The sequence below is a fragment of the Lygodium microphyllum genome, chromosome 21, assembly GCF_053477565.2.
Source record: "Lygodium microphyllum isolate KBCC chromosome 21, Lygodium_microphyllum_v1.1.10, whole genome shotgun sequence".
Classification (NCBI taxonomy): Eukaryota; Viridiplantae; Streptophyta; class Polypodiopsida; order Schizaeales; family Lygodiaceae; genus Lygodium; species Lygodium microphyllum.
The window spans coordinates 67,222,072-67,249,234 of NC_141155.1; the positions used below are offsets into that span (position 1 = coordinate 67,222,072).

General features: G+C 42.8%; 1 protein-coding gene across 2 annotated transcripts in view; it reads left to right on the plus strand.

The window, feature by feature from the left end:
- LOC148018101 (Pseudouridine synthase family protein) overlaps nucleotides 1-26,474 on the plus strand; it is a 121,254-nt gene extending 94,780 nt beyond the window's left edge. The window contains exons 13-21 of one of the 2 annotated variants that reach the window (XR_015687608.1): nucleotides 8,495-8,559; nucleotides 10,173-10,342; nucleotides 10,501-10,568; nucleotides 24,917-24,977; nucleotides 25,116-25,153; nucleotides 25,253-25,321; nucleotides 25,451-25,679; nucleotides 25,838-26,032; nucleotides 26,147-26,474. Coding sequence is in view for 1 of the 2 variants with exons in the window: in XM_087661118.1 (XP_087517244.1) it covers nucleotides 8,495-8,559; nucleotides 10,173-10,342; nucleotides 10,501-10,568; nucleotides 24,917-24,977; nucleotides 25,116-25,153; nucleotides 25,253-25,321; nucleotides 25,451-25,679; nucleotides 25,838-25,873 (736 nt within the window). In the remaining variant the exon portion in view is untranslated. Of the gene's footprint in view, nucleotides 1-8,494; nucleotides 8,560-10,172; nucleotides 10,343-10,500; nucleotides 10,569-24,916; nucleotides 24,978-25,115; nucleotides 25,154-25,252; nucleotides 25,322-25,450; nucleotides 25,680-25,837 lie in introns of both variants that reach the window. The other variant, XM_087661118.1, reaches the window with a different exon arrangement.
- The last annotated feature ends 689 nt before the right edge of the window (nucleotides 26,475-27,163 follow it).

Sequence of the window (27,163 nt, forward strand, 5' to 3'; positions counted from 1 at the left end):
GTCACTGCATGCTCATGAGAGCCTGTGTTTCTTCAGCGAGCTTTGCTTGCCACCTTCTTTCTTCTTCTTTCTTGGCCTTTAACTCCTTCTTTAGCTCATTTATTTCTCTTTGACACATGGCCACTTGGTGGGTTTTTTCTAGTTGAAAGGTTGCCATAGTCTCCTTTTCAGCCTCTAGCTCAGCAACAACTATTTTCTTTTCTTCTTTTGCTCTTTCAAGGTGTGACAGAAGTTCCTTAACATAGTCGTCATAGTTCGTGGACAACGATAGGGCGGTGGGGGTAGTGGTTGTGGATATTTTAATTCTCTGTCATTTAGGGGGTAGTGGTTGTGGGGGTAGGTGGCCACCTCCTGTGGAGTCTTTTTCTTTGACTTCTTGGCCCCTCCACAGCTAGATTGTGCTTTGTGCTCTTCTTCTTCGTCACTCACCGTTCTCTCACTGGATTGCTCTTATTCTTGGTGGAGAGGGGACTTGTTTGGTGTTTCGCCAACTCCCTCGTCTTCTTGTGCTTTCCCCAAGGCCTCTCTGATGATGGCTATGAAGACCCCTCCAAATCCAATGGTCGAGGCGTTAGACGATGACTTCTTCCTTGCTTTGGAGGCCGGAGACTCACCTCCCGACTCCCGCCGCTGGTCTTCCACCTGTGGCCAGTGCTTTTGCTGAAGTCTCTATTGTCTTTCGCACGAAGTTGTTCAGGTTTACTTCGTCTAGGAATTTGGCTGCAATGCTTTCCAACATAGGTACGTTGATCCGGCTCATCAGTGCATTGTACTTATGACTAGAGAACTAGGCATGGACCATCTTCGCTTGCAGCTAGACTTTTGGATTTGGGATGTCGGCGAGATTGATGCTATCGTTGGTGTGGACTAGAATCTTGTCCATTCTCGGCATATCATACACATCTCTTCTAGGCCGTCTCTCGACCTTGTTGGATAGGCCCAATGCTCTCTCCACCAACTTAGGGCTTAGCTTGACCTCCACCTGGCGGGTTTCCTTTTCTTGACGCACAGTTACGGTGCCACGGTTCCTGTTGAACGTTCGGAGGAATTCTGCGTACTTTTCATAATCCACGGCTTGCTTGACTTTCTCCAAGTACTTCTGCAGATTGCATTGCTTCACTATCTGTTTTACGGCCTGTTCTTCTAGCCACATCCTCCAAGTTCAGGACACGCCTGAGCTTGAACTGGTTGAAGGTCCTTGTCTCCACTGACAGGCCGTACTTAGCTTGTTCCTCTTCCGAGAAGGAAAGTTTGCTGCTCTTCTCCTGACCTGCCATTGTGAGTCCCTATCATGACACTACAACCCACCATTAGTTTTCTTAAGATAATCAATAGAGAGTGATCGTGCGCTTATAGAAAAATGAAAAGCTTAAGTACAAAAAGACAAATATTCTTCACAATTCACACAATCCAATGAAGATCCACGAGAATTTTCTTAAAGTATGTTTTTCCACAATGAAGATCCATGAGAATTTTCGTAGAGAATGTTTTTGCACCTTACCCCTTATCCCCTCCCTCTCGGAAAGGAGAAAAATCCTTCCTAGGATTAGAGGTTGAAGGGTTAAGGCCATTCAGTGCATGCTTACGGTGTTTCACTTTCGCATGAGCCAAGCGTAGAAGTTCAGGTTATACTCCATGTTAGCATAGTGGTCCATGTTGACAGGTTGGATGCTTACATGAGTGATGTAGGTGAGGATATTCATTAGGAAATCACCGGAGTCTATTCTGCTGGCAATGTGTAACTCCTTTGCCAAAATGAGATCTAGGTAGGGGTGAGTCATGATGTGCTCTTCGAGGGGTCGGTCGCGAATGGTGGTCAATACCCTATAGGAGGTTGGGGCTACGTAAGTTGGGTTGTAATTCGAGGTCTTGATTGCACGTCTCCGCTTAGCATTGGTCATGATTTGGTAGCCCTCTTGCTCCCATTAAAGTTAGAGAGCATACCATTGTTGCAAGAAAGAGGAGTCGGTGTGAGCAAGCTATTTCAACTTCTCAATATCTTGGTTGGTGGCAAGGGCCATGCCTTTGTTGTAAGACGTAATGATGCGTTGCTTGCGTGCTTGTTCGTGGGAAATCTCGGTGGCAATGAGTTCCTCAACTGCGCGGGGAGCTTTAACGAACACAAATTCTGATTCTTCCCATGAGCAAGGCAGCATGCGTACCTCCCTTGTTGCGAAAGGCTCGTCTAAAAGACCTAGGCCTAATTGGTCATAGGTTTTAGTAAGTATAGTAAACGTGGCATCCAAATGTCGAAGGCAAACAACTAAGTCATCCCCTGCATTTTCAGCTAAGTCTGCGGCCAAGGTAAGAATCGATCATTGTTCGTAAGGGTTTAAGATCTGCCGGAGGCTGGGGTTTGATTGGATGTGACAACTCAACATCTGCGGTTGGTGGTTGTGCGGTTTAGCATCTTGTGCGCTAAGCGTGGTTTGTGATTCTGACGTTGTGCTACCAGATATTTGTGAGGCTTTAGGGGCACTAGCAGTGCTAGGTTGGGTTGGTCTAAAGTCAGCAAGCTGCAGTTTTGGTCGATAGACCCGTTGAGGCTCTGCAGACTTAACGGTGTTGGGCTCTATGGGCTTTGCAGCTCGAGTCTTTTGTGGCTTTAGTGCCTAATCTGTTGTGGGGCTTTGTGTAGTTAAGTTTGAGGGTGGCGTTTGAATGGTGCCGCTGACCCTCTTGGTTTTAGGCATCCATATGGAGGCATTTGCCCTTATAATAGCCTTGCGCTTGCAATAAGGTTGTGGGAACCCATCTCGGCTTGACTGTTCGTCGGTGCCCATAGTTTTTTCTTTGTCTTCGGCATTTTTTGTGTTCGATAGCACATACAAGATTATAGGTATGCCTTGAGACTTGATTGAGACAGCGACTTTGCACTTTACTGAAAGGGCATATGATCGGCTCCCAAATGGGCTAAGTTTGGCGTTGGTAGGTTATTGTTGTGGGCGGCCAATTTGAGTCCAATGATTGTGAGTTAAGATATTAAAATCAGCTCTCTCATCGATCAATGCATCGAAGGTATGTGTTTGTTGGGCAGTGACAGTTATGCGCAGGTAAGCAGGTGCTACTGTGTCTTCCTTATGAATTTCCGTTATTGCGGCAACTCGGACCTTCACAGGGGACTCTAGCATGGGAGGCTCGTGCAGTGGATGTGTAGGAGGGTAGTACTTTTTTATGCCGCTACCGTTGAAGAAGCCTATGTTCTCTCCATCTAGGGTCTTGAGCTCTACATTGCTGGTTCGGCTGATAGTGCAGACTCAAAAAGATCCTAATCCCCTAAACTTCATCTTCTGTTTATGGCCTTTCATTGAGTATAACAACACTAAGTCACTCTGCTCAAATTCTCGTTGCTTGACGTACTTGTCAAACCAACTCTTGTGTCATGCCTTTTCGCAAATTAGCGCATGGGTGGCTAGAAGTCGAGTCTTTGATAAGCGTTCTAGCTCGATTAGGCACTCTGTCCATGCCTCCTTTCCATCCCATCTCTCTTGGATGGCTACTCTCAGGCTTGGGGCAGAGAACTCTACATGTAGAATGGCTTCAGTCTCGTAGGTTAATTTGAAGGGAGTCTGTCCTATTGCAGTTTTATGGGCTGTTCGATAGGCCCATAAGGTTGCCATCAGTTTGTTGTCCCAATCGCTGTGCGAGGCAGAGACTACTTTAGTCAGGACGTTCATTAAGATCTTATTAGTAGACTCAACCTGGCCATTTGCTTGAGGGTAGTAGGGTGAGGATTTTCGGTGGATGATTAGAAAGGTTGACAGGAGGTGAGCAATCTCTTGATTAATAAAGTGTGTGCCTTGATCACTAACTAGTTCAATGGGGCAACCGAATCGTGAGATCACCTACTCCCAAAGGAACATAGCAGTGGTTCTAGCTTCGTTTTTCCTCGTGGCTCTTGCTTCTGTCCACTTTGTGAGATAGTCTATAGCAACGATGATGTACTTGGCCTATGAGTACTGCAGGACTAATTGGTCCAATGAAGTCAATTCCCCATTTCGCGAATGGTTGTCTTACAATGATTGGACTTAGCTTCATTTTGTTTTGGCAAACAGGTACCTTGGTCTGTTGGTACTTGTCATAGTGCTTTACAAATCGTGCTGCATCTCGAAAAAGAGTAGGTCACCATAGTTGAGACTGCAGTACCTTTTGAGCCGTCGTGTCTTCGTTGAAGTGCCCTTTTGCAATTTTGTTGTGTGCTTCTGCAAGTACGTCACGCATCTCATGTTCGCACACGCATCTACACAGCAAGCCGTCTTGCCCTAACCTATAGAATTGTCTTGCTATCAACTGATATGGTTGTATTTTAAGGATGAGTCACATTAGTCGGACCTTCTTGATGGGTCTTTCAGGTAGTCCGTGCTCAAGCAATTGGACTATGTCGTTTGCCAGTTTGGTGTCAAGTCAGCTCTTAACAAGTCCCTTTTTCTAGGCAAGTTAAACAGATGCGCGTTAGGCAAGTTCAATGATGCCCTGTCCAGTGGCTTCTCTTGTGGGTATGGGAGACATATGTTTGGCCATGTAGTGTTGCTTTCCTTTGCGTGTACAACCACAGAGAAGTCGAACTCTAGAAGTAGAAGTAACCATCGAGCAATGGGTCCCGTAGCACAGGGTTTGTTAACAAGATAAAACAAGGCTTGATGGTTAACAAAGAAGATAAAAGGTGTCTCCAAAAGGTAATGCCAAAATTTCCTTACAACAAACACCATGGCCAACTCTTTCCTCTCCGTAGTGGGGTAGTTCATTTCTGTATTCGTGAATTGTCTGCTAGCAAAGCTCATTGGATAATCTAAATTGTGTTCACCAGACTGGCACAACACAGCTCCCATGGCAAACTTTGAGGCGTCAATGTGAACGTGGAAGGTTATGGTCTAGTCTGGGGCTCTTAGGATTGGTGCTGTGGTTAGTGCCTTCTTCAACTCTTCACGTTGGCATTCCTCAGTCCATTCAAATATTATCAACAATTTGTATAGAGGTCTAGCAATTAATGCATAGTTCAACACAAATTGTTAATAGTACCCTATATGGCCTAGGAAGCACTAAACTCCCTTGTAATTGCTTGGTGGTGGAAGATCGACGATAACCCTAACTTTTGAGAAGTTGGTGGCTATACCATTCTTTGACACCACGTGTCCTAGGATGCATCCATGCTTTACTTAGAACTGGCACTTCAAGGAATTCAATGAGAGACGATAGAGTCTATATCTTTCAAAGACTGCTCGGAGCTTCCTATCGCCTTTTTTAAATCTCGTGAATCATTTCGGCAGGTCTTGCGGCTTCTTATGCTCCTCAGCTTGCGGATCCCTAGGTCAGTTTATGGCTCTAAGAGGGGCTAAAAGTTGATGTGACTGTGAGCGTTCACGTCTAGCTGTCCGACTTTGATTTCTAAGGTCAATTGTGCTTGTAAGACTTTCGGAGTCTTTCATGTTGTGGGAGGTTTTCTGCTTCGTCCGGGATGTGCTAAATTTGTCAGTTTTTATTCTTGTCAGATGTTTAGTTTGATTCTGTAGAGTCTGATTTTACAGTGTTCGATCTCGAGAATCGAACGCCCGATTTTCAACCTTCCGATTTTGGTGATTCGAGTGTTTGATTCTAAGAGAGGTCCGATTTTAAGTGGTTTGAGTCGCCAATGGCCGAGCGTTCAAATTTGATTTTGGAGGTGTTCGATTGTAGGCCGTCCGATTGTCTGAATCGGACATGGCGAATGTCCGATCGGACAAGCAAAAGGTGGTCCAATTGTCCGTCGATCCTAGTTGGGTCCGATCCTAGGGTTCGATTTTTGGAACTGGACGAATAGCGTCCCGATCCAACAGGCCGAGGTAGTCCAAGCGTCCGATTGCCTAGAATCGGACATCTGAGTGCTTGATTCTGGGAATCGGACCTTGTGAGCCCTGTCTGATTCTGACGGCACAAAGGCAGCGACAACGAAAAATCAAATTGAAGCAACGATTTTGGCCACGCAAGCATGTGATGATCTCCAGAATAGAAGAATGGACACAGAGGAAGGTTTCTATATACCTGCTATACGCAAAAAACACCTGGACACCCACCTTTCCCATGGGATCAAATGTACTATTGGCCAGTTGCGCACCTCCTCACATCAGCTAGAGATTGAGACTGGCAGATATAGATCCATCCCAGAGTAGCGCATATGCCAGATATGCCAATTAGAGCCAGAGACAGAGGAACATTATATATGCCGCTGCCCAGCGTATTATGAGGTTCGTGGTCGTTTCCACTGTCTCTTTAGAGACAGATTTGGACCACTGTCCAGAGTTCTGGATTTTACCGATTAGCGATGCCTTGGCCTCTTTCTTCTTGAGATACAACGGCTTCGTGACATGCGCCTCAGGAGTACAGCTGCTCCAGGACACTGAGGCCCTTCACAGAGGCAACTCACAGACTTCTTTGCAAAGGAGACTCAGAAGACTTCAATACATTTACAGCCATAGTCCACACGAGAGCCTCTCTCACCGCCACAATCCACACACACACAAGGAGTACTGATTGATCGAGCTGTTTAGCTTAGCCGATCAAGACGTCCTAGGCCTCGACACAGACACTGATGACACCTTCATAGGCGGATACAAGGGATTATTGCTCGGGCTAGAGCTAGGCCCTCCATACCCACATGAGACTGTACCATTTGGAGCTCATTGTTACTAGATAGAGCTCTATGTTTTACACATAGCCAAAGTTAGTTTCCCTTCTTATTTTGCTTTGTGCTACATATTTTGCCCAGAGAGTTGTACCATCATACACATGATTGTAACTCATGGTCTCATAGGTCATTTTGGCCTTTTGTAGACGTTAATATATCATTTCATTTCATTTCATTTCTCTCAAGCTCTCTCTTACTATTGAAGGTGAAAATGAGCTTCCCCCTTGCTCTCTGGGGTCTTAAACCCTTGTTCTGCTCAGCCTTAATCTCTCTCATACTCCCCCCTTGTGGCATTAACACATTTAAGACTCTTTTTTTCCATTTTTCCTTGTTTGTGCCCTGTTTGGGCCCGATTTACAAGAGCGACCCTAAAGTGTTTCGCTTCGATCTCTTGATCCTATCCTACTCTAAATGCAACAAAAATCAAAACCCAAATACTGAAATTATTTATTCTACTTGCCTACTCATCAAAAACCCAAAATACTTGTTTTGAAGATAAAAAACCCCAAATCTCCTACCTATATCAAGCACCAGTTCGGGGATGATACCCTACTTTGACGCTTGATTTGAGGTGCACAAGTGCTCAAGCTTGAATTTGTTGGTCCCGGCAACGAAACCAAAATGAAGTGGGAGCTCACGCTCATTCGCCAAGATCCATGGATCTCTTATTGCTTCAAGCATTTTAAGCGAGCACAAATGGCTCTCTCTCACCTAGCCAATGCGCCCTTGATCCCACGGGGGTGAGATGAGCTTACCTTGATGCTTGAATGAGTAGCCTTCTCCCTCAAGCAAACCGGTAGCTTCACAATTCGAGATGCGAGCTCAACCAAGCTCAAGCCTCCACTTGCAGGCTCCATCCTCCATAGCCGTGCGCGAGACAAGAGAAGAGAAGAAGAAGAGAGGAGATGATGGAGAGCTTCTTCTCCAAGATTCCTCGCCCTCACACACTTCCTCATACTCTTAGACTCCCTTTCTCAAGCACACACAAGCAAGCAAGGAGAGAAGAAGAAGAGACTACTTTAGTCACACACCAAAGAATGAGCTTCTCATTTACTTTTTGAGTTTATATACAAGCCCTAAATCCGTTGGGCACCCATCCCCTTTTTTTACATGACCGGACATCTTGCCAAGGTCCTCTTTCCTTATTCCCTTCTAGTTGCCTTATTCTTTCACCTATGCCCGTGTAGACTTTACAATTTGCATAGGAGGGAGGCTGACACTCTTTTACAAAATTTTAGTGGTGCCTTTGCATTTTAAGATGTGTCTTTGTCTTTGACTTGGCCTTTGAGGTCACCCTTGCACTTTTGGCCTTTCTTCTCTTATTCCTTTGCTTGGCTACCTTTTTCCGCATTATTCCATATTTTTGAATTTTCTTTTTCCTGTCTTGCATCAGGGTTAACAACAACTATATCGTTAATCTGTTGAGCTCTTAATCTTACTAAGCTTTGGATATGCTTTAAACTCGTAGTTGTTTCCCAGGATAATAATTTATATCATAATTCATGACATTAAACTTTGATATACCATGTACCTAGACATGCAGTGCTCTGTTACAGTGAAGGAAAAAAAAAAGATTCTTATCGAAGTGAGAGAGAGGAGAAAATGATGTCCTGCTTGTGTTGGTTTTTATGTCACCTTGTAAAATACGCTGATTGAAAACCATAGGCTAGTAAGACCGTTGAGTAAACAAGTGGTAATACATGTCTCGCACATTCTCGTGTGGATGCACCTTGAATTTACCCTTAATAATAGAAAGCAACGCATATTTGCTTCTCTATATGACTTCCAACCGTGCTTAGTATTCTTGAACAATCAAACTTTTTGTATTCTCAGGTACATACACAGCTATCAGAGTTTTTTATGGAATCATGCTGCAAGCAGAAGGATTCAACTGTATGGTAAGTGTTGCCCAATCTTGGAACTATTGAGAGGAGCTGTTTAAGGGTCTTCTATGTTGTGCTGGCAAATAGCCTGTGAAATTCAAGACCTAACTGCTGTGAATTGACCATGAGGGTTGTCCTTATTTGATTTTCAGATGGCTGTATATTGCAGTTTAACCCCCAAAGCATAGTTCAAAAGTTCGAAAACATCAAAACCTTAGAGCATTAGAATATTTTTTCACAACGTTTGCTTAAGATACTTACTAACCATCTGCTGTTTTGTGGAAATTCTGCCTATTCTGCTCAGGTTCAGGGTATAGCTACAACTTATTTGAACTATTTGGTGACTGCAGATGTACCACTGCTACCACCCCACACACTCACCAGCACATCCACCCACATCACCCCACGCCCCCCGCCCCCCTAGTGTGATGGTCCGGCCCTCGGAATCCCACGCAGGGCCCTATCTTGACCCCGTCCAGGCTCCAGACGAGCACTAAACCCACTGTGCAGCATTGCACTTTCACCAACTCAACATGACACGGCACACACAGAATGCTCACAAGTTTGCAGAATGGTCCATCTTGAGGGTAGAAGCTCATATTCATATCAATATTGCATTTACAAGGTAAGGTCGAGGCACAGCAAGGGACTATGTCACGGGTGAGGGTGGAGCTATCAACACGCTACCAACTCGACTCGATGCTGTGGGATGAGGGAGCCGCGCAACCCCCCCCCCCCCCCCCCCCCCCCCCCCCAAACACACACACACACACAAAAACCTGCATGTGGGGCATAGTTACCAGGGCTGCATCCTGCCATCACTTGTGAATATGGTAGCCATAGTGGTGTCGTTTGCTGGTATGGGATGCCAACTCCTTTGGTGGGGGCTTGGCCTGTTTGCTGCTGGCTACTAGGTTTAGGGATAAGCCCATGTTGGCTCTATTGCTAGGAGGTGAGCACGATTCTCATTTCCTTATGCTTTTGTATGTTCTTGTATGGCCTATTTCGTGTCAAGTGTACAAGATGGATCCTAGCAGGGCATAGCATGTCTGATATGTGAAAATCTGGCTCTTGTTTAGGAGGGGCCAACTTCATATGGACTTTGGAATTGAAAGAATATAGAGGAGTAGGATAGGGATATTATCAAGATAAACATGTTATCAAGATGGGACAACAGTTGGGATTTTGAGAGTTCAGGAGTCCATGTGTTTGGTAGAAGAATCTGCAAGAGATATTACAACATTTCAAAGTCACATTGAAGATTTGTGCAAGCATCTCATAGAGTCATAAACACGTGGATAGCCTTGATTTTCAGAGACATTTTTTCAGACCCCAAAGATAACTAATATTTTGCTTGTAGTAATCTAAGGCAATTGGTCATCACCTGCAAAGAGCCACCCTGTAAAAGACAAGGTTTTTCAGTATGCTCTGGCACCCTCGAGTGCTTACAAGAAATGACCATTTTGGTTAATGAATCAGCAGTCTTAACAAACATCTTAACCAAGAGGTGCAGCCATTGGATTTTGAGCCTCTTATAAATTTGTAAGATGAGACTTTATACAGGTTGATATGTGACTAACTGCATGGTATATGGTTTGATCGTCTGTCTACATATTGTTTATTTTCAGGTGTTGATAAGGTGATTGAAGGAGATCTTGTTGTGTGCAAGGAGGCGGGAGATGAAAAAACAATCAATGTGAAAGAGGCTTCTATGGAAGATGACAACAATTCTGATAGTAAAATTGGTGATGAGAATGCTGAGATAGTTGAAGAAACGGACATTCTTTTTGAAGTGAAGGTGAAAGTGATCAAGTTTGGATACTTGATATTCTTTAATAGCATGTCTAATTTCAGTTGTGGTGCTGCGTAGATGATGACACAAAGGATGTGTTTGTAGAGCTTCTTTTGTAGCAGTTCTAAATTCACTTACTACTTTGCCTTCTGTTTTCCAATCAGCATGCTACTGCTGATGATGTAGCAGGTGGACTATATAACATCAATGATGTGGTGCTGCCTTTGCCTGGGTATGTAGTATTTGGATATCAACAACTCTCTTAGTGTTTTAGTAACAAAACAAATTTGATCTAGTTGGGATCTATCGCTCCATCCATAACCTTCTCTTTAATGAAGTGGTAGTACACTTTGATATTATTCGTCCTTGCATGGTAAACTGGATCTCTTGTTAAAGTGGTGATACAACATGGCTGGTCTGGACATGGCCTTTATTGACCAAACGGTGGCAGCCCTTGGTCCGGATTCTGAAACAGAGGAACCAGAGGATATGGTTCCTTGCATATCCTGACTTCCAGCCTGCGGGCAAACGCACCAAGCATACTTTGGAAGATACAATGGATCATCAGGAACGTTCTTATGCTCAGGTTGCTTCTGATTTTGTGGATTCTCAAAATGTTGACTGGGAGCATTTGTTGGAGTTTGCCAACACTCTGCTTGGTGATTATGTTCAACATAATCATGAAGCGTTTTCTGACTCTGAAACTGAAGATATTCTGAAAGTCACTGTGGATCTTAAAAATGTTTTGCGCTTATTCTCAGTGTTTTATGAACGTGTTGTTATACTCTTCCTCACTGGTAGAATCCCAGTGCTTTCCTATATTCGCCAATGGTTGCAAAGTCTAAGGGGAGTGTGTTGAAGAGATTTTTGTTGGGCCCCGAGGCTTTTATGAGGTGCTGTTGAAATCGGAGAAGCATCGTGCCGACTGCCATTGTTCTTTGATCGCCGTTTGGTCCATGTTGTGCCATGGCGCCCAATGGCAGATTTTCAGCGCTTGCTTCTACGCGAATGCCCGGTGTCCGGCTGTCTATTGGCCACTATTAAAGAATTCCATGGCCATTGTGGGCATTGTTTTGGTTCCCCCAAGCCTAAGGGCCACGAATCGTAACCGTTTGTGTATGTTATGGGACATTGCTCAGAAAAGGGCTTCTTGGTTACGTCTTAATTGCTCTGGCATGCATCCTTTGCACTTTCGTTTGAAATGGGGTAACTTTGCAAGGCATTGTTTTTCGTGTGGAAAATTGGGGCATTTTATGGCTGAATGTCCAGTGAAGCAACCAACTTCAGATGCTGAGTATGTTTTGCCTCCCATGGAAGATGTGGTGCTTGATGCTTTGTCGCAGGATGCGACCCAGCCACCTAAAGTTTTGGATAAAGGCAAACCTATGCTCCAAATGACCCTTTATCCCGTCGGGATCTTTGGAATACTTTGTAGACCTCCTTGTCACTTGGCAGACGGGGTTTTTTGATGGGGGATTTTAATATGTGTGTTGATCCTTCACAGTCCACATCAGAGCATTCGATGATGGACACTCTGGAAAGCCGTGCGTGGAATGCGTTTGCTCTTGCCGTACTTAAGCAAGATCTCTGGTCATGGCTACACTCTTCTTCTACAGGTTTACTTTTCATTCTGCGCAGTATACAACTACATGGTCGCGGTTGGACCGCATGTACATCATGCAGGATGATGCTTTTCTTCCTGAGATGCTGAAAATGAAAGTGTTGCAGCAATATGCCTTGTCGGACCATTTTCCTCTACAGCTTGAGATGCTTGTACAACCCATTGCACCTTTTAAGCAATTTCTGGATAGACTCCCTTTGCGTTTCAACTCGTCTTATTTGAAGCATTCAATCTTTCAGGGTTATATGCAGCAATTGATTGATAGATTTTTATTGGACTTCTCCTCTGAGGGCAATGCTTTTTTTGAACGATTGCTCTCTAATGTGCAACGGGTTGTTCGGCAATATGGGATCCATCATGCCTCTCTTTGTCGGCGGCGTTGACAAGCAGCGGAGGAATTACTGACTTTGGTTCGTTCTCTACTGGTGGAGACTCCAGATGATGTATTTCTGCTGCCATTGGCTATGCGTTTGGCTGATCTTATTAAAGAGTTTCAGTTGAAATCTTTTCAGCATGCCAAATTGCAAAATTTGACTGAGAATTTGCAAGATAGTGCTTGTCAGACTCATAAGTTCTTTCGAGCTCTCCATGCATCTCCTGCTCGAGAGAAGATGACTAGACTCTAGGATGCAGAAGGTCAAATGGTTATTGATCCTCAGACTATTGTGAATATGTGTAGGAATTATTTTCTAGACCTTCTTGGTTCTACTTCTTCACCTTTTGACCAAATTACTCATGCCCGCTCAGTTTTCTATGATTTGGTCCGCAATCAGGTTCCACATGACATGCAAACTACTTTGGAGACAGATATTCGTGAGGCGGAGGTTATGGATGTTTTGTTACACTTGCCCAAGGATAAAAGTCCCGGTTGGGATGGTCTCACCAATGAATTCTTTGAGGTTTTTGCTACCCGACTGGTGAAACCATTGACGGCTATGTTTCAGCAGGTTTGGAAAACGGGGTTCATGCCTTCCTCATGGAAAGAAGGACTTATTAAATTGCTTTCAAAAGTTCCTTCGCCGTCTATGTTGAAATATTGGCGACCAATTTCTTTGATGGGTTCTATGTATAAAATCTTTTCCAAAGTGATGGGGAATCGGCTCCATAAGCATCTTCCTGCCATTGTGCATCCTCTTCAATATGGTTTCATTAGGGGCCGAAACATTCTGCATAATGTCTTAAATGTGCAAATGGCTATTGACTATGCAAGGCACTCTAATCAGGAGGTGGTATTGATTTAATTGGACCTGGAAAAGGCTTTTGATTATTTAGACTGGTCTTTCGTTGCAGAACTTATGTCTACTATGGGCTTTGGTACTCGGATGTCTCGTTTGATCTACATCATTAGTGCTGCGGCTTCTTCGCGAGTTATACTGAATGGTGGCGTTACTGAGCCATTTGTCCTTGCACGCTCTGTGAGACAGGGTTGCCCTTTGAGTCCTCTCTTTTTTGCCCTTGTGACTCATCCGGTTCTTTCAATGTTATCTCATATGGCAGCTTCTACTCAGTTGGTTGGATTGTCTCTTCCTTTTGGACAGCACTTCATTAGTCAATCCTTGGCTGATGACAGCTTTATGATTTTGCGTGCTGGACTCTCTTTGGTCATGCTTCTGGTCTTCATATCAATGCTTTGAAATCAGCCATTCTCAGTTGCACGGAGTCAGATTTGCAGTCATTGGACTGGCAGGGAATGGTTGTTCCCCGTGGTTCCATTGTCAGGCATCTTGGGTATCCTTTGGGTGTTGATGTTTGGGCAAAGCAACTACTAGAGTGGATTTCACAGAAACTGGCAGCTAAGTTTCTGTATTGGAAGTCTTTGGCTTGGCCCTTCCATGTTCGCCTCAAAGTGGCTCAGACAATTATGTTGCCAATGCTCACATATTTCTTGCCATTGCTGCCTTGGACTACTACTACATTGAATGCTCTTACTCAGTACATTCGTTTCATGTTATGGAAGAAGGACTCCTTGCATGCAGGCATTTCATGGATTTCTTGGTCGCATGCATGTACCCCCAAACGCATGGGTGGTGGGGCTATTTTGGATGCCGAAACTCATATGTTGGCGCTCCGTTGGTCTCTTTTTCGTGCCATGTGCTTGAATCATCACCCGTGGGTCTTTGTAGCCCGTTATTTTCTTGAGGATCACGGGCTTGTGCATGGTAATACCCAAATTCGGAGCTCCTGGTGGCATGTTCTTAATGTAGACTCTCGGTTTTCTAGTCCTTCATCATCCTTGCTTGCTCATTTGGTATGTTCCTGGAAATTGGTTCTCTAGAAGACTTAGTGGCATCCAGCGGAGGACTGCTTAGCTACTAACTCTTTTCAACTGGAATTGTTTGTAGCCTCGCGATTACTTTCTTGGGAAGGTAAACATGAGCTCAGACCAAAATTTAACCGCATGGCACGTTTGGGCTTAACTTCAGTTGCAGATGCCACCCTTGCCAGTCGCAATGTGTTGATATCGTTTCGTACAGCCAGGAGGCTTTTCAGGATCCCTCGTGGATACTGTGATTTATGGGGACAGCTTTTGATGGTGCTCCAAAGTAGATAACCCTTTCTTGCCTTTGCTTCGGATCGTCCTTGGTAGGACTGGGACCTTGCAGGCCGGCTGAATTTGGAAAAGGCCTCAGCTAACTAGGTGTATCATCTTCTGATTAAAGATCATCAATGGCTGGTTACTAAAGCTAATACTGTATGGGGATTGCGTAAATCTCAGTCATGGTGGAAGGTTAACTGTGATGGAGGACTGGTTGAACAAGACACCTTTCAAATGCAAGGTCTTTCTTTGGAGGGTGATGATTGGTGGTCTTCCTCTTGCTTCAGTCCTTTCCAAGCGTCGAATCTCCAACGGCAATTGTTTCTTTTGCACCACCAATGTGGAATCGGCCCGTCATCGATTTATTTCTTGCCCTCTCGCTAAGAAAATCTGGTCACTCTTGTCAGCGGTTTGGCGAGCAGTGGTTGGTTTCTCACTAAGCCCTTTTAATTGGGTTTTTGTGCAGCCCAAATACCCCACATTGGCAGAGTCGCATATGAAGATCTTGTTTCACTTTCTCAGATACTGGGGTTGTTGGCACAATTGGACCATTCGGAATGCTTTTCTTTTTGATTCAGCCTCTAATGTTCAGGGACATATTGCTAGGCTTAAAGGTCTCTTGCATTGGCAGATAGATCTCATTCGGCACTCTGACTTACTCCCTCAGGAGGACTTACTTCCCTGGCATATGGCAATTTCCTCTGCGTCTTTGCCATGACTTTTGTAACTCTTTTGTCGTTTAGTACTTTATAAATATAACATCCATTACGAAATAAAAAAAGAGAGAGAGAGCTGTTGGTCCATTTTCTGATTAGAAAACATCAAATTGGTACAGAAGATAGCCATTTGGGGGCCTCAGCAAGTAGGGGACAGCAAGGAGTGACCTAACATAGGGACTGGCAACAACGTTGCTAATCAGGTGACAACATTTTGGAGGTGCTCGGTAGTAGATGATTGCATTAAAAGCATGCAAGAGCAGGCAGTAGGCAGAGTCTAGGGTTTCTCGTGAAGAAAATCAGATTTCTTTCTCATCTTGGATTTCTCTCAGCTTCTCCAATCCATTCTCAGGAGATCTTAGTATTTCTCACCCATTTTGAGTAGATCTCAACTAAATTTGGTGGACATCAAAGAAATCTTTGTTGTAAATTCTAAATTCTTGCAAAAATTAGGGTTTGACAGCTACCTTGGGACCCGTGCCAATTGGTGAAGGTATTGTATACTGAATTCAGCACGTGAAATTTGTGTAATTGTCAAGGAATTCAGATGCCAGCCCATTCATTGTAATTTGGGGCAGTACTTGGCTAGTTGGTGGTTTCATTTGTGCAAGTCCTGGGTGAAAAATCAAAGGGCAATTGGCCCGAGTTAATTGTTGATTGTTGCTACAACAAAGGGGCTTTTGGAACAGCAAAGGAGATTGTGAATCTCAGCTTGTACTCATTCTATTAGCATTCAAGTTAAAGAAATACCAAAAGGGGCACCAGTTTTGGGGCCAACAAGGTGTTCAATATCCGATATTATTAAGGTAATTTGTGCAATTTAAGCTATGTTTATTTGCTGATTGCTGTAACTAAGCGCTTGATTTGGGAATTACCACCCTTTCCAAGAAGGAAGGCTGGTTTTACTGTTAGGGATACTACTCAGATGAATCCTTAGACCGGTCACTCAAATGAGACTCATGGTCATCACTTGATGAGTTTGACATATATGGAACAAAATCCCCATCACTAAGGAGATTGATAATGTGTGGTATGGAGTAACTTGGAAGTGGTACTGGAAAAAGAGGAGGAAGAGGGAGATGGAAGTTGGAAGTTGGAAGGAAGAGGTGGTGGTGGAAAGATAGAAAGAGAAGGTGGTAACTTGGAAGTTGGAAGGAAGAGGAAGAGGTGGGAAGATACCAAATAGGCAGAGGAAGAGAAGGGGGGAAGAGAAGGAAGAGGAAATGAGGGAGATGGCTCGTGAGCTTGAGGAAAGGTTTGAGTGGAGAAGGCAGCAGGCTTGAAAGTTGAGGGTGAAGATTGAAGTGGGAGGGGGCTGTTTATAAAGACCCAAAGCAATTTGAAAAGGGGAAAAATAAAAAAAAAGGGCAGAAAAAACGGGTAGAAGTGGTCAGGTTTGACCTTGGGTAATGGTCACCTACACTGGTACAATCCAGAGTGGACAGATCCTGGATGGATTGGATGCATCCGACCGGATTGGACGGGATGGTTCCATCTGTGGACAAAATGCAACCATGGTGCAAAAGTAGAAATGTTCACAAGGAGACTTGTCATGGTGTATTGAGATAGTGGAAAAGTCAGCTAATTTAGCATTGGAACTTTATGCATTGTATCCACTTGGTGTAAATGTAATAACAACTACCAAGTCAACTTAATGCAGTGCATCATGATAGTTTGAAATTTTGACTACTTAAGAAATTTATGGACTGCATCAAGTTGCTGCAAAAGTAGAGAAAATTTCAAGGCAACTTTAGTATGAAAGTTTGCTTGCTTAGCATGGAAAACTGATGTATTGCATCAAGTTGGTATATGCAATTAGGATATTTTTAATTCACCTTAATGCAATGTGCCATGTGGATGTCAAAACCTAGCAAAAACTGGGCCTATCTATGCTGAATTGAAACAGACTTGCAAACTATTTGGATAAGTTGTATTTTTCTCTTAAGGAGGTTTTCTTAGATTCCCTTAAACATTGTTAAAAAAGAAAGTATTTTTCAAATTCAGGCATTTTAGTGAGCTCTTAGATTGGAGCTTCTAGAAAACATTATTGTACATATCATAGTCAATTTATTCCTTTGTGCAAGCTTCAACCAATCATAAACACACTATCTAGAGTAATTTGACAGGCAGACATAATACATATGTATATCTTCATTGGTCAGATTGAGGTTTCCAGATTGTCAAGAGGGCCCATTATTTGAAATAGTTAAATGAAAGAACATGGTATCCTGTTGTATGTCTCACGTTTACAGAATTTATGGAGGTCCAAGTGGTTTGGATTCTGTGGACTGTGTTGTCCTGCTACGTGCTTATCAAATGGTCCCTCAATGGCATGATTCAGTAGTTCATCAAGAGATCATTCTAGGCAACGTTGTCCGGAACTTCCTTAGAATGTCGTGGACTTTGCTACCTAGGATCGATGGAGTCTACCTTGTAGGGAAAGGTTTTGCCAGATTTCCACAAGGATTGATCAGGCTCCTTAAAATAGTACTATGGTTTGCCTAGCTTCAGCTATGGATGATTGCTTACACGACTTATCCCAAATTGAAGTGTGTCGCACTTGGTTCATAGAGAGTGAGAAACAAGAGGGAGCTAATGCGTCAACCCCTCGCTCATAAGGCAAAGTCTCACTCCTGCTCCCTAAAATGGCACAAGGTCGATTCTAAATTTGATTATCTAGGACAATCATGTGTTGGCTCTTCCTAGTCTATTGACCTAAACGTTTGTAAGAAACCTCCCGACTTACTAAAACCATCCTACCATAGGATTGGTCCATTAGGAATTCGCTCTTCCACTTCCTTTTTTAAAGAAGGTTCTTAGTTACCTAATTACCTAGCACGGTTAATGTAACATATAAACATAAATTCTTTAATTAATCTCGTTAGCACAGGATTCCTTCACGTAGTCTTAGCACGGACACAAAGACAAGTTGAAAAATAATCTTTTAGTAGAAAATATTTTTTAAAAAAATTGAGCAGTATAGTTTTATTTACATCAATATATCTGTCCAAGATAGGACTTGCCGGAAGGTATTACCATCAAATTCTTGCCCTTAGCTAGCGATAGGGCCTTTTGGGAAGCCATCTCGGGCTTGTAGGGGTTTAGACTAGTCTTTGATGCTCAAGGGATTTATGACTAGAGCCCCCTTGGTGCCCTTGCTATCTTCTAGCTAACTACGCTTCCTACAGAGAGACCTTTCGCTCACAGAGTCAGTCCTAGGATGCGGTATGGCAATATAGTTGTTTTGTGAAGACTCTTGCAACAATCCTTGGAAGAGGTGTAGTGCATCTTTGAATTTATCCTAATTTTTAAATACAAATCCTAAATTAGTACATGTCTAAGCACAAACAGTTTTGCTAATGCATCATCCCCTATACTTAAAACAATCTTTGGATGTAATTTAAAAAAAAAGGGATTTATTCTAGACAATATTCTCCAATATCAAGTTCTGCTTGATTATTGAGTGTCAAGTTAAGGTAAAAAGGGTTATTCTAATCCTCAGCGTCACAATTGTATCCAAGGTAAAATAATTCTAGGTTCATAAGATTCAATGATCTTTCAACGAGTTTAATTTTCTTGTTTAAGAAATTGTGATCTCTTTGATTTGAGAGTTGGGTTTTAATCTATCAAATCCCTTTTGGTATGATAATTTGGATCATAACTTGAAAAGTCTAATTGAATTACGGCCTTGTAAAGTTCTAAAGTTACTTTCTCAAGTGGGATAGAAAGAGAGACAAAGTCCCTAGCTCCCTCTATATAGTTTCCTTTTCTAGTTTCTTGACTTGGGGGGTTTCAAAAGAACTAGCATCTTCGATAGCATCTTTGGTAGATAGCATAGAATCTATAAATCATATTAATTTTCATTCTATTTGCAATAATCCCTTCTTATAACAAAAAAATTTAATGGAACAAGAACAAAGGTTCCTTTCTTAGGCTTCAAATCCTTATTCTTGAAGAACATGATGCCATATATTTTCTTTTAATTATGGGTCTAATTCTTCTTTGATTCGTTTCTCTTTCAAACGAAATTCGGATGTGGCCTATATTTCCCTATAGCTTTATTTAAAACTAGGACATAATCTCTTAGTGCACAAAAAAGAGAAAAGTATTCACTAATTTTTATCCAGTATTTTCTTACATTTCTAATGCGTGCTACCTTAATCTACCTTCATTGATTATGCTTCCTTTATGAATTAATGTGCTACCATCTCGATCTGATGAGCACATATACTTTGCCTTGTTTAAAATATAATAATTTATAAATGGAATACTTTTTGGCCATATTTCTCTCAGTAGCTAGCTTTTGGGTGTTCAAACCACCAAAGCTTTCTGGCTACTAAATCCCTCTTGAACTAGTTGCCAGATCTTACCAAAGTGAAGATAATTTTGGCAAGTCCTTTGAGAGATATATAAATTAATCTAGATTTTGGAGAAGAGTAATGCATTAACTTTAAGTATTCGACTAACAACATTGGCAACCATATCGGTTGCACCCTTCTTGTAGTGAATCTCAATGTCAAATTTTTGCTTAAGCTCTGTCCATCTTGCCTTGCAACTATAGAGATTGGGCTGACCACAATGGGTATTTTCTAATGAGTGTCAGTTAGTTCAGATAATAAAATGGGCGCAATGCAAATAATGATGCCATACTTTAAGCGCATGGATGACCGTAAATAATTCCTTCTCTTGGGTGATGTAACAGGTTTGGGCATCGGTGAGCTTCGACTCTCAAATGCAATAGGTCAGCTGTCCTAATAAAGAACACCTAAAGCATAGTCGCTAGCATTCGTATGAGCCTCAAAGGTTTATTCAGATCGATAATTTACAAGATCAGTGCAGTAATATCTAGGGGTTTGAATGTTCGAAAACATTGATTGAGTTCACTAATTTAAACAATTGGTGGACTAATGTGCTTTTTTTTACTTCGGATACCCTTAAGCAAATGTGTTAAGGATTCAACAATATGAGCATAGTCCTTGACGAACTTTTGAAGAAAGCTAGTGAAATGTAAAAAGGATTTGACTTGCCTTATGGTCCCTAGGATAGACTAATCAAGTAGTACTCGAACCTTTTCGTGATCAATCCAAATGCCATCAATCGAGATGATATGACTAAGATTTAAGAGCTCCGTGCAGAAAAAAATTGCAATTGGATAGTTTCGCAAACAGTTGCTCTCGTCTTATAAGATGTGTAAAACGATAGGCAAATATTTTTCATGTTTCTCCAACGACTTACTATAAATAAGAATGCTGTCAAGGATAATGGCTATCCCCTTTCCGAGATATGGATGAAGAAAATCATTCATCATTTGTTGAGAAGTTTTCAGAATACCGGTTGATCCAAAAGATAAAATAGTTTTAATATTGATAATGTCTCTATTTTGTTCTACACGCAGTTTTTTGGACATCCTCTGAAGCTATCCCTATCTGATGGTAACTGGACCAAGGATTGATTTTGATGAAATATCATGCACCATAAAATTGATATATTAGGTCATCCATCCTAGGTAACGGATACTTATTCTTGATGATTACCTTATTGAGACCTTGGTAAGTGACACAGAAGCGCATCGTGCTATCCTTTCTTTTAGTAAGAAGGACAGGCGTGTCCCATTGGGATTTACTTGGCTCAATAGAGGTAGCTCAATGTGAACCCCCCTCCCCCATTGACAGGCTGCTCTTATTCGCTGCCAAAATCAAATTATTTTGCATACCTGTAGACATCCTCGAGTGAGTGTAACAGATTGTGAAGCATCTGATTTTGGTAGTGCAGTGGCAGTCTGAAAAGATATTACATGTAGAGAAACGCTTGAGGATTGCCCAAGGCCTTCGTTTTATGCAACAAATCTTTAAACTCCTGTGAAATACGCTCCAAGCTCTTCTTTACCATATCTAGCTTAAATAATCTATGGAAATTTTCAATCCGATCATTGGTTATGAAACACTTCTGAAAAATGGATTGAAAATCAGCCAATGTCTCTGGCTTGGGGTATAGCCCCGCCCATCAAGCATATGCCTTCTCCTGTAACATGATTTGTATCTACTCGATATGCTGAGTGCCATCAAACTAATACAAATCAAAATATGCCGTCCATTTGGCTGGCCACGAATCGATGTTCATCTCATCACATTTCTTTTTCTCCCTTTAATGGGATCAGGTTGGATAGAAGAGGCAAAGTTATCATGGTTGTGGGGACAAACAAAAATTGGGGAGCGTATAGCTAGGCTAATTGCACTTGCATGTTTTTAATTTGGGCTTGGAGAATTGTCACTAGTGAGGAATCTCCATCAGATTTGAAGGAAGAAAACACTTCAGAATGTTGCTCGTGCATGTGTTCGAGTTTGTGCGAGCATTGTCGATGTATTGAGGTTTAGTAGGAATAGATGCATTGAAAGGAGATTCACCGTGGGAAGCCATGATGGTGAAAGAGAATATATGAAGTGAGAGAGAATAAGAAGATTGAGAGAATGGGCGAGAAGATATGTTAATAAAATTGAGAGAAAGATAAGGCACCATGAGAAATAGGACTGTAAACAGAGTGCATTTAATTAGTTGAGTGTTTTTTTTTTGCGGTGGTAAGGAGAGAGGTAGCTGAGTAAAATTTTAAAGGCTGAAGTTGGAGAAGAAAAGGAGAAGAGTACAAATATACGAGTCCTCACCCTTTTCTTACCACATCACTAGAAAAAGGGAATTGGCTACCCTTTGGCCACGTAGGCCTTTTGGTTTGGCCGGTCTTCCATCTTCGCAACAACTAACCCCCTGCCCCTTCCAGATCAATCGGGGCTCATCAAGATGAATTATTAGTAGGTGCCCCATATGAGAGAGACTACAAATGTTTCGCGATTGCCGCTAGCCATAGTAACATGGAATGCGGGACAAGAACAAGGATGGGGATGGGGTTAGAGACAGGGGATGGCTAAATGCAAGGAACGAGGACAGGGGGTGGGATAGGGGAGATGATGGCATTATATAAATAGCATTTTAAAATGTATGCATGTAATGTGGTGGGTGGATCTATGGGCGAATCTATACTACCAACGAACATATGCATGTGCATGCATGCGTACATGTATTTTCCATTGTAGAAAAATTGCATGTGTAATGTGGGCTGATTTGAAATGACTTCATACAGGAGTATGCTGATTTTGTATGTGTTACAAAAGGGGAAGTCCTTGAAAGAAGTTTGGAAAACTCACCCATAGAAAAACCAACCCCCAAAAGAGCCCCAACAACACCCAACACCCCCCCCCCCCTTTCCGCACATACCACCACCACCAAAAAGACCCCCCAACCCATCAACCAACCAAAAAAGAAAAGAAAAAAGGGGGACTGTTGCTGGGGACAGGACAGGGGATGTCCTTGTCCTATTTCAGCACATCCATTCAGGATAGTTGTTGGGGACGGGATAGGGGACACCCCCGTCCCATTTTCGCACATCCATTGGGGACGGTCGTTCCTTGTTACTATGCCGCTTGCCAACTCTTAGGTTGCGCTTGTCTCACCACTGCTGGGGGACTGCAGCCAACCCTCTCTTTCTTCCACTCTGTGTAGAGAGACGCAAAGAGATTATCTTCCATCTCTACTGGGCTTCATCCATCAAAACCATTGAAGATTCTTGTGCACAAGTATCACCACAACACAAAACCCAAGCACGAGTATTGGACAATAAACATACCTTGTTATTGTACCCACCACCTGCAACATGTGCCCCCATGTGCACACCTCTCCCGCTAGCAGTGTCCCATACCACCCTAGGCGATATAAAAGCATACCTGTCAGGCGTGAACCATCACAGTTCCATGAGCAAAAGTGGTTTGGTGCACGTCATTGGAGCTCACATCGACGTCTTGGTACCAATGGGATGTCCCCCTAGGATCTGACTCACACATGAGACACGGCATGTCACACAAGCCATATCCTTAAAAGGGACTGGATATCAGACTCACCTCCCAACCGTAGAGCCAAATGGGCTCACCCCTAAATTGGAGCTAGTAGCACTTGGGGTCATGATCACATTCCAAGGGTTGGTCTCCCATACCACCAGTCCATACCATCCCGGTGTACAGATGCGTTAGCTGACGGGCCAAGAGTCCAAGAGTGGTGATCACACAATGAATGTGCACAATAGGGCCTTAAGTCCTATAAATAGGACTTGGCTGCCCTAACCCTGAACTGCGTTTGGACTAAGTCACTTCATGACCATTTTGACCGATGCTACTAGTGCCATCCGGATGTCCAGGGATGTAACAAATGGGATACAAGTGACCTAGCACACTCTATTTATAGATATGGAACCAACCAGAGTTTTGTGGGCTTGCTTATGGGATGCGTGTGCATTTAAGTTTTGGGACTGTTTGATAAGCTTAACAATGTGTAATCTGTAATGCAACTTTTTTAGCTTAACATTTGTCACATCCATGGAGATGTTTTGTATGCCCTTGGACAAAACTGGTTTGAGTGAGCCAGATGATGCTAGGCTTGAGAGATGCTTGTTGATTGCTTTCTTTAGGCAGTTCCTACCAAGTGAGCAATCTCCACTGAGTGATCTCCAAACTGGCATCACCGCCTTTGGGGATAGGAGGAATCAGCATCTCCCTAGCAGTTCTCGTCCACATGATCTTCTGAACTGTAAGCAGCAAGCCTTTGTGGTTTGGCTATTTCATGGCCAAGAGGTCCCCTTGTGGTCCCTTGGTAGAATGTGTATTACTTTCTAGCTCTCTCTTTGACCTCCTCTAGGGTTGGAGTGATGGTGCTATCAGTCGAAGCAATGGTATAGACAATGCCTCTAGTGACTCTTATCTTCTGCCTAGTCCTATAAGGAGGTTCTAGCATGATATTGTTACGCCAATGTAGCCTCCATTGTGGCCTCAATTTGAGCCCTTCTTGTATGTATTCCTTGAGCTACCCAGCTGCCAGATAGGCTGGAGTGGCATGTGCAAGATCTGGTGAGTTAGAGACACACAGAGGCACTGCCTATGAGGCATTGACTATGGATTTCTAGGAGCTCAAAACTTTTGGAGGAGAGCCCTCAAGATGGTCTTTCATGGCACAATAGAGAGTATAGTTGTGACTTGGGGGGGGGGGGGGGGGTGGTGGTGGTGGTGTTGCTTGGATCAAAGAACAAGGCCCAACATGTGGATATGAGGATTTTCAGGGGAGCCACTCTTTTCTCATGATTGACCAACATTTGAGCAGGATCCCCACTCCAGACTACTCAATAGGCACAGTTGGCTCAGTTAAAGGACACTCACGGATGGGAGCTGATTGTTAGTATGATTGCTTTGTACATTTGGACTATGATGCTATAGACCTTGAGGATATTCCCACTAGAGAGACTCTTTCAAGGATTTGGACAAAGATTATCCATAAAAAAAGAGTATTGATTGAGGCGATGGGGTGCTTGTCTTGCTTGGAAGGATCTAAAACTCCAAACGTGTGAGATTGCAATCCTGAGGATGACATTGAGATGAATGTGTGCCAGTATCCTAGTGGGTAGGAGTTTGGCCTTTGTGCCTCTCCATTGGCACAATGTGAACTGGTGCATGCTTGTGTAGAGTAGTGGTGCCTGGAATAATGCCTGGACTCGTTAACAACAGTAGAGTAGTAGTGGTAAGAAACAAAAGGAGGAGGAGGTAATAAAGCAGGTGCATAAATTGCCTTAAATATCTCTATGTGATACATGATTAAATTAAGGCTGCATGCTGCAGATCGAAGGTTGTCCTCCCAGCAAATGACATTTCTCTTGTTTATGAAGATCTGGCAAAGAAGGTAAAAATTGGTGTCATGATGTTGTTATAGATTGGCCCCTTCACTGGTATTTTAGCCTTTTAACTATGTAAGCGTGAATTGTTGGGAGGTGTTGATAAAAGTTATTTACAGCTCATTATTTGTGTGGTACTTACACAGGATCAGCTTGACCTCCAGAAATGTTCACATAATGTAAAGTGAGTGTCTATGCTTTGAAGGTTGCAGGAATGTTAAGGCATCTGAATGGGTATTAAAAGTGTTGAACCTTGAACTTGTGGGACATGGATTCATTTCAGAGAGTTTTCACTACTGCATTTATCTGGAGGGTACAGGCGCTTGATTCAGACACCAAGTGACTTTGAGTGGTACTATTCCTCTGTGTTAAGGACTCCTGGTTGTCATGAGCACCTTTATATGTGTAATTTGATGCTAAAGCAAGCTCAGAACCACATCTGTGTAAATTAGAGTAAGATGTTGCCACTCTCATGATGCAGGAAAATTTTGAAGTATAATGATCGTACAAAATCCTTGGCTGAGACAGATTGGGAAAAAATAAAGAAAAACACAACAAATCAAGCCATGGTGGAAGAGACTGCTCTACCAAAAGAAGAGCCAGACGTATCAAATCTTAGTGACCAAACTGCTCTTCAGCTGAAGTTCACATTGCCTTCTTCATGTTATGCCACAATGGCAATACGAGAGCTGTTGAAAGGCTCATCATCGGTAAAAATTGAACTGGAAGTTCATTTGAACATTCTTTTTCTTCTACCTGTTTGCTACCAAGCGATTATTAATATGACCTAGCTTTACTTTGTCAACATTAATACTGAAACTCGAAAGTTTCACTCTGTTATCTAAAGCATCATTGTCTGTGTGACCAGGTTGCATATCACAAGACATTGAATGAAGAAGCATAACGGGATGCTGTCTAAGTGCTCGTAAAGTGACTTGCCCCAAGGGATCCAGAAAACTACACAACAGCAAGTTCTTGTATTGAAGTTCTTGCAAATGTTCTTCAAAAGCATTCATCAATGGCATTGGAGGGCTACTTGTCGTGGAAACTGATCAGAAGAAAGGTTCTCCCAATATTTTTGAAAGTGACATTGTTTGCATGTTTTGTCATATGGCACTTACATTCCTAGGACTCGGGTGATACATATTCTTAACTCTGATGATTAAGCTGATTGCAGAACTGGGGTGATACATATTTGTAGAGATCAACTCTGATGATAGGCCTAAATGGAGTTTCATCCTTTCTACGGAATAAGCTTGTTTCCAGGCGATGCATGCCAGAAGTTTTAAAGATCACAGGCTACATCTATCAGAGGATAGAGAATTACAAGGTACATGAGGGTGGAAAAAGCACCCCTTGCTTTTTTGAGAAGTATATTGTATAGATAACACATTTGCAAAGCATTGGAGATTGAAACCACAAATTATCTCAGGAGCTGAGCTGAGCTCCAGAGGACGCCCATTTTCATGAGGAATATCTGTTTAAATGCATATATCAGAGACCATTCGTCATTGTGTGCTGTGGTGTTCTCATTTCACCTGTATTTCTGATGTTGATAGTATGGTACATTAGGATTTGATTTGTGATTAGTGATTTGCAGGTTGATCTGTAGTATGGTGCATTAGAATGTGGATTTTCATTAGGGCGATTACACACTGCCCTGGATGGCCCGGGATGTGCAAAAAGAACAAGACCATGTCTGGGATTGGAGGTTCAATCTCGCCAGTTGCATATTTCAGCTTTTGATAAATGGTTCTTGTCTTCTTGCGAGCTAGGCATGGACAAAATTCAACCCTGAAAATGTAATGCCCAAGTAAACATATCTCTAGACCACCTCCACTATCTCCTCTTCATATGTGATGGGATACCGATCGCTGAATCCATCATAACCTTAGTTTTCCCAAGGTTCATAGTGAAATCCCTGTCTTGACAGAAGGTGTGTAGTGCATCTAGGTGGTGCGGCAATCCCTTTGGTGTGCTGGAGATGAGGACCATGTCATTGGCATATAGTAATGTGTCAGTGCCCCCCTAGGCCAGTTCCCTCCCCTCTAAGTCCATCGATGTAGTTTAATATCTCATTAATATAAAGACCGAATAGAGTAGGTGAGAATGGATATCCTTGTTTCACCCCAATGGTGCTGGTAATTTCCTCCAATAGCCCTCCTTGTAACAGGCGCATACAGTGCTAATATCC